This window comes from Trichomycterus rosablanca, chromosome 3 (genome assembly GCF_030014385.1).
Source record: "Trichomycterus rosablanca isolate fTriRos1 chromosome 3, fTriRos1.hap1, whole genome shotgun sequence".
NCBI classification, from domain to species: Eukaryota; Metazoa; Chordata; class Actinopteri; order Siluriformes; family Trichomycteridae; genus Trichomycterus; species Trichomycterus rosablanca.
The window spans coordinates 1,159,760-1,173,082 of NC_085990.1; the positions used below are offsets into that span (position 1 = coordinate 1,159,760).

Consider the following 13,323-nt stretch of genomic DNA (forward strand, 5'->3'; position numbering starts at 1 on the left):
CACCCCCCCGCACCCACCCACCCCTCGATCCTGAAAGGAGATCGGAGATCGAAATCGGTGCCAAAAACCCCGATCGGTACATCTCTATTACTTACTTTTAATATTTTTTAATTATTTTATTAGCAGTTAGCAATTTTGCATTTAATAAACATACAAACATACATTGTAGGAAAACCTATAGTGCATCGTTTTCTGATTTCAAAAAAATCTACCAAACTTGCCAGTGTCACACCTGAGAGCTCCTCCAAGTCAGACACCAGTGTCAGCCGCGTATGCCGTTTCCCCCCGCGAAAGCCAAAGCAGCTCACGGTTTGAACGATTCTTCGCCATCACAGCCAGTTTTAAATGCTTTTCCGAGGCGCACCTTTGGCCACACAGCACAGGCTTTTAATCTGAGCTGGTATTGACACAGGCCAGGGCTTGAGTATTCTTTAACAGCTGATGCATGCTTTTGCTTTTCATGTCATGTATTTGGGGGCAAAAATGGTTTTAGCATTTAGCATGATTTAGCATTCACAAAGCATGGATTTACAAACTGGAAAGCAGCACTGGACAGTGATAAAGGCTTTCAGAAGCATGCATCCAGTCAGAGCCGTGTACGAGCTGCGGCTATATGAAAAGAAACAGAGAGAGTCGAGCGGCGACACTATCGCTGGTCTATTAGGTCCAACCCAGACAGAGAAAAATGTTAGAAGTATAGGGGATGTGCTATGGTTTTTGGCTGTAAATGAACTGCCTTTCCGTGGAACCCAGGAGTCAACTCAGGAATTGAGTCAAAATGACGACACATCAGTCTTTTCCTCAAGCTTTTTGAATATACAGTACTTTGTCCAAGGACCCCAAATTGGCAGATAAAGCAAAACATCTTCCTTAAAATGCAAAATTTACATCAAAAGATATGCAAACTGAGAGCGTTGACACACTAGCAAAGATGGTGCTGATTGAGGTAAACACAAAAATAATAATGCAGACACAGCAGGTTTTTGTATAAAGAGTGATGGAACTCGAGACAGGTGTCACATAGAGAATCTCTTCTTAATGATCAGGTTCATCTGTAATTCTGTTTCAGAAGAGCATTTAGATCAGCTAGATGCTGAATGCATGATAACTGATAAAATACTACAGCATCCCTCTGATGGAGTTTGCTGTGCTGATCACATCATAAGTCTGTAATGGTCAGTGGTGTATTAACTACCTGTAGGCCAGACTTGAGTAAAAGTACAAATATCTTACAAGATACAAGAAGTAAAAATCACCTTTTAGAATTTTTAGAATTACTTGAGTAGTCTAATAGTCAAAAAGTATCTGATGTTTAATGTACTTAAGTATCAAAAGTAATTTTCTGATATTAAATGTACTAAAGTATTAAAAGTAAATGCTGTTAATATAAACTGAAGTGGTCAGAATTTTGAAAAATATGAAGATTGTTCTTTTAAGCCTGTAAACCACCTAAACAATTAACCTGTTTTCTTCCTTCCATCTGAACATGATTTGTGCCAATTCATGATCATAATCAGCTGTTGACATTTACCTGTTTGAAATCACGTCATTATTTAGCTTTTTTTATACTTCATTTACCTCATTACTAGCCTTTAATTGCCCTTTTTTAGAATGTGTTGTAGCTTAAAATGCATGTATGTAAATGTTAAGAGTTGAAATGAAGTTGACCAGACAAAACATGAAATATCTGGGGTTCATATAAGATTACATAAGAGTCGATGTAAAAGAAACACTGCATCTATTTTATTTGCATTTTCTAAAGCTACAATGTAAATTTACTTAAGAGTGCAAAGATTTTTATCTTATTTTTTTGTGATTACTACTGCTGTCTTGTCTCTACTGCTGCTACTCTATTGGAGAGATGCCATCCGAAAATTCATTGTACCTGAGTATAGTGACAATAACAAGGTGTTCAAGGATTTGGGTAGTACATTCAAGTCATGGATAATCCCAATAACCTACAACCACTGAATTGTGGCAGAATTAATTTGAGGCAAAACTCAAGAGAGTTTAACAAAATGTGCAGCACTTTTAACCCTTTCTTGATCTGTTCAACCATTAGTTTAAATCTAAATATTTGGGTAAAAATAAGCTGTATTTAAATCATCTTGTTTGGGCCAGATCTACTCCCTGATTGGCGTGTGTAAAACTAAAAAATATCGGTAATTGAAGCAGCAGCTGAAAAATCATCTGTAGTGACCTTCTTAAACCAATAAAAATAGTCCTATAAGAAGTCACTACATGTGGAGAAGAACAGTAGGTCTACCTTTTTGACGCGCTCCTTTTGTTTGAAACAAAGTTCCTACTGTTGGATGTGTCAATTCATTTATTGTCCATGTTCCAACATCCAAAGCACAAACATAGTTCATATTAGCGCTGACACAAACAAATGCTGTAAGACACTGTATTGCAACTTTGCTTGTATTCTCATTACGGTCTCATGACGATACGATACTTTACATACGTTCCGACATGAACTCAACCCTCCACCAGCGGTAGAGAGAACAGAGGCGATTCTCCCATAGGGAACCGCTGTAACGGGTTTTCTGCGCAGCTTCCGGGTTGTGGAGCTCTGAATAGTTCCAAACATCCCATAGAGCCCCATTCATTTCCACTACTTATCAAACATTTTCAGCTGTTTGTTGCTTTGTTTTAAAAAAAATAATGAATTTAATGTCATTAATATACTTAATACTGTTATTGTTTAGAATTTGCTCAGCACTAAACGTTACATGTTTATCCTAATTAATAGGTATAACCCAATTTAGCTCAGTCAGTTAAGCTTAATTAATGACACACGAGTCTTTTCACCTAAAATGAGGTGATTAATCAAGAGTCTTGTTACAGAAATGGTAATAAAACATTAGAACCATAATAAATCATGCTACTTTTACTTTCATACCTTTTTTTTTTTTTTTACATTTGAAGGTAAATTTAGTTTAGTACTTTAGTGGAGGTAAAGAGTATTTTTACTTTTACTACTACTTTTACTGGAGTAATATGTTACCCTGGATATCTCTACTTTAACTCAGCTGCATGGTTTGTGTACCTTGTCCACCACTTACATTAGACAAAATGAACTTGTGCATATTCATAATGAATTAATTCATGTATTACATGTAGGAATGAATGATTAAAGATGCAGTAAATGTAAACGCAGTTGAAAATACCCAGAAATTGTACAAATGTTTATTATTTACGGTTTAATATTTCATTCACTGCTGCCGGTCCCATATGAGAACGTGACAGCGCCGGGTTTGTTTGGAACTATTGAGGGTGACATGAACCACGTGACCGCGTAGCGGCGAGATCAAGGAGTGTCGCAACCCTCTCTATCTACGGCTCTGATAACAGCGACCTGGCAGTGCAGGTGGAGGGCAGAGCCGTAGAGAGAGAGAGTTAGTAAATTAAGCCACATTAAGCGTTTTAGACTCGTCCAGGAGTTCTGTATTTACTATAATATTAAAAATATAAATATTGTATTGCTTTATGGTTTGATGAACATGACAAAATGTTTTAAAGTGTTTGTTTGACGTCCAAATTCCCCCGGTCTCATGGAGGACCGAGGTCGCAGCTAACAGTGTTTAAAGGCTCTGATGCTAACGTCTTGGTGTCAGATACCACCTTTAGACGTCTTGTGGAGGCACATTAGAGTAATTACTACACACTAAACATTTAATTATACACACAGTTTGATTTAAAGAGCTGAATTTAAAACAAAGGTTCAGTAGAATCGAAATGTTTGAGATAAATTAACGTTTGAAAAACGCGTTGCAATTCCTCGTGTAGACCAGCAGAGAGCAGCAAAACACAACAGTAAAGTCCAGACGGTGCATTATTGATCTGAGTTGGTGTTGGACACACTGGGCAGTGTTGGGCACTGGGTAGAAAACAGTCCACTGGTTTAACTGGTGTATAACTGCAGAAAAAAACATTACATTTCCAGATTTAGCGATGAAAACAACTTCATTATGTCACAAGGTGCTTTTAATTTGTCGCTGTGTTTAGGTTTGACTGAAAACGCCAGCAAAGGTGCACTGGTCAATATTGTGTTTTTCTTACTATTACTGCCACACACGAACAGGACCTTGGTTTGATCCTTGCTTTCAATCACTGTATGGTGTTTTGCATGTTCTCCCATACCAGTATCAAAGTAAATAAAACGATTATGTGCACTTACCCTTCCAGTTAAAGACACCTCATGTCTCCTGGATAGATTTATGGGAGTGCGTCTGAGACATTTGTGCCCATATTCCTCAGATAGAACCTCACATAGAACCTAATAATGACACTATATGGCCAAAAATATTTGGACGCCTGACCACAATCTTATTGGACGTTTCATTGCATAGAGCGCAGCCCTCTGTGTGATCTCTTCAGCTAGGACTTCTGTGTCTGATCCACTCATACCAGCACAGTGTTGATCAATGTTGACTGAGAAGTCCTGGTTGTAAATCCCAATTCAACCCAAAGGTGTTCGAGCTGAGTTTGAGTTGAGCTTTTGATTCAGGGTCGGGAGTTTGTGCATTTCATTATTAACTGTGGAATAGGAAAGGGCCTTCCTCAAACTGTTATGGACAAAAGTATATGGACGCCTGACCACAAGCTGAATAGACCTTTCATTTCACAGAGTGACGTCTATGTGATCGTTTCAGCTAGGACTCCTGAAGACCTGGAGGTGTGTCTGTGTGTGGTAATTTGTGATCTAAGGCTGGGCGCTGACTGATCAGTCGATGTTCCGGTTCATCCCAGAGCTGCTAAATGGGACTGAGCTCAGGGCTCTGTGAAAGTGCCCAAATGAAAGGCCATGGGTCATTTTGTTTCTGAACAAGTGCTTTATTTCCATACTGTAATACAGCTGCTGTGATCTCACATCTGTACACGATGCATAAACAAAGAACAAACAAACATTTATATATAAAATTTGTACAAAGTTACGCAGACAGGTTAAAATTCAGAACATTTAAAGAAACAACAGAAGCTTAAAGAGCGAAAAGTAAAAAATAATAAGAGATAATCGAATGTACATTGAAGTGCTACGCTGATGTTTATTTACACGCGATGTACCGACGTCGACTCCTCTCGGGATGAAAGGTGGTCGTGTTACACGAACGAGATTAATGCCTCTCTACAGAATAGTTAAATTCCATAATTAAAATGCTTATACATTTATACTTTTATTAATGTCCACCACCCCACAAAAAATACTAAAAATCATTCACACACACACACACGTTTCTCTCCGTCGCCGTACGATGCATTTAGAAAACCATTTCATGTTGAACAAACCAAGAGATTAACCTGTAATTATTTACTTTATTTTTTTTGCAAGAATTAATTCCAGTCGAGTCTTTGCTCTCGTCCCACAAGAGCCCTTGATGTATGTAAACACGACCCGCCGGCGTTTGGAACGTAAAGACGGGCCTGCCAGGCGACAGAGACCTACGTGGCCCTCTGTGGAGATCCGTTTAGATTTTATCTTTCAGGAACTTCCAGGCTCCATAACCTGAACGTAAAGATTCAGAGTCCGGGACAAAAATCACCGCCTGGTTACAGTCGGGAGCAGCATCGGCGTCTGCATTCGCTGCTACGCAGAAATGGTGCAGAATTGGAACTCTCACTGAGACGGTTTGCGTGTGAGATTATCGGTTCATGAAAAGAATGCAAACGTAGGAGGCACGCAGAACGTAGGAGGTCTGCTGGCCGCTCAGAGGGACGCAACGCTGGACGACGAGAACCACGTGGCCCTCCGTGGAGACCCGTTTACATTTTATCTTTCATGAACCCGCTTACTGGCTCCATAATCTGAACATAAAGATTCAGAGTCCAGAGGCTGGTTACAGTCGGGACCGAACGTCGTCTGACTTTGCTGCTATGCAGAAACTCTAATTGAAGAGTCGCTGTGTGGAATTGGAACTCTCACCGAGACTGTGCACGTGTCAGGTTATCGGGTCATGAAAAGAACGCAAACGCTGGCTTCAATTCCGGCACCCATCAGGGAACCTCAAAACTCACTGCATGCAGAACGTAGGAGGTCTGCTGGCCGCTCGGAGGGACGCGACGCTGGACCTCCTTGGAGACCCATTTAGATTTGATCTTTTAGGAACCCGCTTCCTAACTCGTAACACGTGACCCTCGGCGCACCAGGGAACCTGAATGTCAAGGTCGAGCGTCCTGGACAAAAATCACCGTGTTTACCAAACGCTGGGTATCGTTCCGGCGCCCATAAGGGAACCTCGCAACCCGCTGCACGTCTTACACTGAATGTAAAATTCTATTCATTCTTTTTCACATTTTGCCCCCCGGCGACCTTCACAGTGTGAACAAAGCTATGCTACAGAGATGTTCCAGACAGAAGGAGAAATATCTGAAACATTTAAAGCTAGAAGAGCATCTGGTCGTGCCAGTAAAGCGGCGTTGGATAAAATTTTGGTTCATAGTTTTGATTCCTCGGGTCATCGGGGGATCTCCGGTCCACCAGGGGGCCTCGGTGAGCCCGGAGAGGGTTCCTGTCGCATTGGATCAATAAGTGCAATAACTAGCAAATCTCGTGTGATGTCTACAGAGACTACGGAAGGTCTTTGAGAATGGACTCTTTGGAAGGGGACTACGATTGGTTCAGATTTAATTGTTAATGCAGATCCCGCTAAAGTCGACGCAAGCTTGGGAATGCTAGCGGTAAACACACCACCATCAACCAAACTCAGACGATATTAAGATTTATGGCGTCATTACGAGTTACTCAAACTTCCTATTAGCAAGAATGAACCACTATTTGTCACCCTTGTTGAAAACTGAAGAATAATTTTATAACCCGTGTCAAAGGGGTCCAAAAATTGAGCCACGGTTGAGAACTGCTGTGTTTGGTCGCTACTCCTGAGATCTGCAGACCTGGGGTTCGATTTTCAGCAGTACTATCAGCCGGTCGGGCTACTGCATTGACACGATTGGCTAATGTCATGAGGGTGTGGCCGAATCAGTCTAGCTGTTAGGAGGTGCACTCACCAGTGTGCTCTCAGTGCAGGTCCCAGGCCCGGACAGAAACAGCTAGAACCAGAATTCTTTATCCAGGGATTGAATGTCGGCAGTACTATTGGCTTCTACATGAACACGATTGGCTTGTCAGCCTAACCGTTGTGAGGTGCACTCACCAGTACACTCTTAGTGCAGGTCCCAGGCCCGGATAGAAATATCTAGAACCAGAATTCTTTATCCAGGGTTTGATTTGCAGTGGTACTATCGGCCGGTCAGGCGTCAGCATGGAAACAATTGGCTAATGTTCAAGGGATGACTGTTGGGAGGTGCACTCACCAGCATGCTCTCAGTGCAGGTCCCAGGCCTGGATAGAAATATTTACAACTGAACTTCTTTATCCATGGATTGAATGTCGGCAGTACTATTGGCTTCTACATGGACACGATTGGCTAATGTTCAAGGGGGATGGCTGTTGGGAGGTGCACTCGCCAGTACACTCTCAGTGCAGGTCCCAGGCCCGGATAGAAATATCTACAACAAAAATTCTACTCAGCGCAGCTTTACTGGGGACATTTCGGACTTTACGGGGACATACAAAAGACAGCAGCGGCGTTTATCCTCTCGCTGGTGTGAGAACCGGAGATATGGCTATTCCATCCTCAAAGTGCATAGAAAGCTACACGGCGCCTCGACTCGACACGGAGGCACGCTTCGGAAAAATGAGGACAACGACGAACAGTTGCCGGATACGAAAAAGACACAAACAAAGTCCTGAAGGGTTTGGAGCTCAGAACCGAGAAGCGAGGACGTTCCTTCGGACGCCCGGGAAAACCGAAAAAGGGGCAAAGTGCTCCGGGCGAGGCCTCCGTGATCCGAAGGACGTCCACCCACGCCGAAGCGAGTCCCGAAAATTCTACACAGCCAAGCAATCAGCCTCAAGTCTTACAAAAAAATGAATAATAATAAACATAATAATAATAAAAAATGAGATGAAGAACGCGGTGAAATTAACAGTCTCACCACTAGGGGGCAGAAAGGCGACGTCTTAATACGACGCTACTAATGACCGACACAGTTCCGAATATTTCAGGCACGTCGTGAGATTCAGAAATAATAACACGCTACATTCTCGTACAGGCCGACGGCCGAGCGAAAGCGCTAAAGCGAGACGGCTAACAATTAGCTACTCAGGGCTACGGCGGGCAGCTTGGAGTCTTTGATCTTTCAGTCCTGAGGTAAGAGGAACTCGGTACACAATCAAAACATAAAAAACCCAGAGGAGCGCCTTCACATTGGAATGTCGAGAGCTGGAACGGAACGCGGCGGCGACGCATTTCCGAAACCTGGACCTGCTCGGAATCCGCTCTGGAATGTCGCGCAGAGATCCGCCGGGATACGACGAAACACGGCGTGAGTGGGGCTGTGGGGTCGTACGCTATATGGCCAAAAGTATTCAGGCGCCCCCTGTTTCCAAAAACAGAACAACAGCCACTCTTCTCGTCTTTGGAGTGCGCCTGTGGGAATTTGTGCCCGTTTAGTCAAAACATGACTGCATGAGTATGGCTGATGTTCCTCAGTCGGTGTTCCGGTTCATCCCAGAGCTGTTAAGTGGGGCTGAGGTCAGGGTCTTGGTCTTCCAGTCATGCTGGAACAGGTGAGGGGCCTTGCCTAAACTGTTACCTATATATGATTGGTTTATTCCACCTGTTAGTGACTGTTTTGGCTGAGACACATAAATTCAGTCATTAGAATGAGCGTCCCAATACTTTTGTCCATATAGATTATTTGGTACACGTCAGGGTGGGGTGGGGGTAGATGGGGGGCCAATCCACCTTCTACATGCTCCCGTAACTCTACGTTCGTACTCTGTACGGTCAAAAGTATTCGGACGCCTCACGTTTCCAAAAATGAACTTTTCAGCTAGAACAACAGCCACTCTTCTTGTATTTGGAGTGCGCCTGTGGGAATTTGTGCCCGTTTAGTCAAAATATGACCGCATGTGTATGGCTGATGATCCTCAGTCAGTGTTCCGGTCCGTCCCAGAGCTGTTGAGTGGGGCTGAGGTCCCACTGGAGTTTATGTAAAGCGAGCACAGGGGTGCAGGCATTCTGGAACAGGTGATGAATTCAGAAATTAGAAGGGGCGTCCCAATACTTTTGACCATATACTGTTTTTCGTACACCGTGGGGGGGTTAAAGTTTAAAGTTCATCGCTTAGCAAGAATCAAGAGTCCAAAACAGGGGAGTAAAAAAAGTAGAAAATCCTCAGTAGAAAAGTTCAGATCTGATAGAAACGCGTTTGTTTTTGGCATTAAAGTTTCAGGATTAAAAAGCATTAAAACGCCGCAACACTCCGAGCGCGGCGCGTCAGAAGGAAGGCAGTAGTACCTGACAACAGTGAGAGACGTGAACCTTCCATCTACCGTACTGTGTTATTAAAATATTCAGCCACCCACAGAGAAGCGGATCGCTCTGAAATCCATCGTTACTGAACACCGAGCCGGACACGTGTGGAAGAGTTGCCGCCGAACCCAGGGCCGCGTGTGTCCGGGTGGGGCCCGAGTCTCTAGTGGATGGGGTTGATGTCTGTGCGGTGACTGGGGGGGGTGCTGGACGTGGTGATGGTGTTGTGCTGGATGACCTGCTGCTGGCTCACGGGGGTCGGACTTCCTGCTGGACTGCTCTCCGGACCTGAAACACGGAGAACGGGTGAGTGTGTGTGAGTGTGTGTAAGTGTGTGTGAGTGTGTGTGAGTGTGTACGTGAGTGTGTGTGTGTGTGTGAGTGTGTGTGTGTGTGAGTGTGTGTGTGTGTGTGTGTACTCACTGAGGTAACCCTGTGACTCTTTCTGCAGGTTGCTGATTGGACAGTCCTTGTGTGTGAGCAGAAGCTGCTTCAGCTGCGTCACTTCATTCTTCAACAGGCTCACCTCGTTCTGTCAACAAATAAATAATAATAATAATAATAAATTAATGCTAAAATAATGATACAATGATAATAAAATAATAATAAAAATAATAATAATAAAAGTAATAATAATAATAATGATAACAAAATAATAATAATAATATGATAATAATAAAACAGTAATAATAATAATAATGAAATAATAAGAAAATAATAATAATAAAACAATAATAATAATAATTAATAAAAAAAATAATAATAATAATATTAATAATAATAAAATAATAATACAATAATAATAATAATAATAAAACAATAAAACAATAGTAATAATAATGCTAATAATTAAAATAATAATAATAATTTAAAGGTATTATTAATACACAATAATAATAATGCTAATCATAATAATTAATAATACAAATATATTAATAAATAATAATAATACAAATATAATAAACAACAAAACAAACAAAAAAAATAATAATATAATTAATAATAAATATATATTAATAAATATTAATAATATTTTGGTTTTATTGTAACCTTTTTTTAAAATGTATTATTTTGGATGAATTTCTCAGAATCGTACAGAACACAGACGTGATGGGTCAGGATGACGAGAACATTCTGAATATTGGGTTTGATTGTGTTCAGTTCAGCTGTTCAACTCAGAGGCTGTAAACAGTGATCTGAGGTCCCACAGTGTTAAATTTTTTTGCTCCCCCAGTACTCTGTCCTGTTTGGTTCCATGGATTCACCCCGCGCCCCTCCCCTCACCCTGGACTATCTGAACTCCACCTGCTTCATCTCTACAGAAGCTTCAGCTGCCGTCTCACCTCGTTAACACGCCACATCTCGTTAACATGCCACATCAGGGCTCAGCAGAACCCACAGGGTGAAAAGTGGAAGCAGGTGGATGAATTGGGATGCCGACTGTACCTGTAGCTGCATGTTGGTCTGAGTGAGCTCCTCTGCTTTCTTCTCCAGAGACATCACCCACACTTTCCTCTTCTGCCTGCAGCGCGTGGCCGCTGCCCGGTTCCTCTCCAGAAACTTGCGCCGCCGCTCGTCCGGGTCCTCGTCCACCACGCGCCTGCGCCGACCCCCGGCCCCGGGAGGCCCCGACTGGAGCGTCGCCGTGGGCTGCATCTGCTGCGCGGCCGGGGAGAGCTGTAAAACACGACACCGGGTCACTCACGAACCCCTGTCAGAACCAGTCACCCGCCACCGCACTCCTGTAATCCTCCGCCAGGCAATCAGGCAGCCGGCAAATATTATTTATTATTATTATTATAAAAATTATATTATTGGTAAAAATAATAACACTAATTAACAATAAAATAATTAAAATAACAATGAAAATAATAATAATTTAAAATTAAATAATAATAATAATAATTTAAAATTAAATAACACTAATAATAATAATAACAATAAAATAATAATTTAAAATTATATAATAATAATAAAAATAATAATAATTTAAAATTATATAATAATAATAATAATAATAATAATAATTTAAAATTAAAAAACAACAACAATAATAATAGTAATAATAATAATTTCATTTAATTTCATTTAAAATTCAATAATAATGAAAATAATAATAAAATGTAATCCATATGAAGAGGTGTCTGAGTCCGTTTTTCCGACGCCCAGGTCCACTCAGGCTAACAGTTTTAGAATCAGCCTTATCCTCCTGCTAGTAGGGAACCACGCCCAACTAAAAAAGCTCTTTGACGTGTGTTTGGCAGCGGCTGGTAGCTGCAGCCTTTAGATCACAGCAGGGTGCACGAGGGTGTTGGAAAATGCAGCGGCTGTGATGGATGATGTGGATACGGGGCGTCGCCCCTCGGATTAATACAGTTAAAGATATTCTGAATCACAAAGATGTCGAGTCGGAAAATTCCACAAAGGAGCTGCTGCTAAAGTCCTTCCTCATTTATCTTAGTTTTACTAACGTCACCACTGCTTACTGGTGTATAAAGCAAGTCAACCCTAACCCTCAACCCTAACCCTAACCCTCAACCCTAAACCCTAAACCTGCTAAAGTCCTGCCTCGTTTATCTTAGTTTTACTAACGTCACCACTGCTTACTGGTGTATAAAGCATGTATATAAAAGAAAAAAACATGCCTCCCTGTGTGGATACAGTTTAGGGAAGAACCTGTTTTTCTCACCCCATAAAATAGCCAAGTCAGTCCAACCAAATATGCTAACAAGTATGATAACAGCTCATTTAAATGATTTTACCTCGCTGTTTACTTTTAGCTTTAAAACATGATGCTGGACGTGTTTTCCAAACCAAACTATATAACCCTAACCATAACCCTAACCCATAACCTTAAATCATAACCCTTAACCCTGAGCCCTAAACCCCAACCCTGAACCCTAAACCCTAACATAACCCCTAAACCTAACCCCTAACTCTGAAACCTAACTCTAAACCATAACATTAGTAACCATAACCTCACTAACTTTTAAATTACCCTTAACATAACCTTAATAAACCTAACACTAATCATAACCCTAAACATAATCTTACCAAAAATAACCCTTAACATAACCTCAATAAACCTAACCCCACTAAAAAACCCAAACACCTCCTCAATATATAACATCACTAAAACAACCCTAAAATACAATTAGAACTCACCTTAACCACAACCTCAGTATCCCTAAACCTCAACATTACCTCAATAACCCCAACAAACCATAACCCTGAACATAACCCCAATAAAAAATTTTTTTAGTAACAATGAGATGAGCTGGACACCTGAGGGCGCCATCACCCTGAAAATCGGGGGCTCAGTGACCCATCTGAGGTCAGTGAGATGAAAGAAGAGGGTGACGGTTTGGGGATGAATAATTTATTGACTATTTTATTTTGTTATTTATTTAAAAATCCCGCTTTTAGTTTGGTATATTGGGTTAACCTTTACCTTAAACTATAACTGTAACCCTAAACCATGACCCTAAACCTTAACCTTAACCCTAACCCTTAACCCTAAACCTTAACCCTTAACAATAAAACTTAACCTTAACCCTAACCCCAAACATCAACTCTAACCCTAAACCATACCCCTTACTCTAAACCATAACCCTAAACCTCAACTCTAACCCTAACCTTAACCCGTAACCCTAAACCATAACCTTAACCCTAACTCTTAACCTCAACTCTAACCCTAAACCTTAACCCTAAACCTCAACTCTAACCCTAACCCTGAAACCTAACCCTAAACCACAGCCCTAACCCTAAACCTCAACCCTAACCCTAAACTGTAACCCTAACACTAAACCTCAACCCTAACCCTAAACTGTAACCCTAACACTAAACCTCAACCCTAAACCTCAACCTTTAACTCTTACTCTCAACCCTAAACCATAACCCTAAACATTTAAACCATAACCCTAAACCAAAAACCCTAAACCAATGAA

General features: G+C 41.3%; 1 protein-coding gene across 1 annotated transcript in view; it reads right to left on the minus strand.

Moving 5' to 3' along the window:
* Window positions 1-8,854: 8,854 nt before the first annotated feature.
* The window catches only part of creb5b (cAMP responsive element binding protein 5b), a 72,771-nt gene continuing 68,302 nt past the window's right edge, over window positions 8,855-13,323 (minus strand). The window contains exons 9-11 of the mRNA XM_062991660.1: window positions 10,823-11,053; window positions 9,800-9,908; window positions 8,855-9,665 (exon numbers count right to left, since the gene is read on the minus strand). Of these exons, the coding sequence (XP_062847730.1) occupies window positions 9,541-9,665; window positions 9,800-9,908; window positions 10,823-11,053 (465 nt within the window). The 3' untranslated portion in view covers window positions 8,855-9,540. The remainder of the gene's footprint in view (window positions 9,666-9,799; window positions 9,909-10,822; window positions 11,054-13,323) is intronic.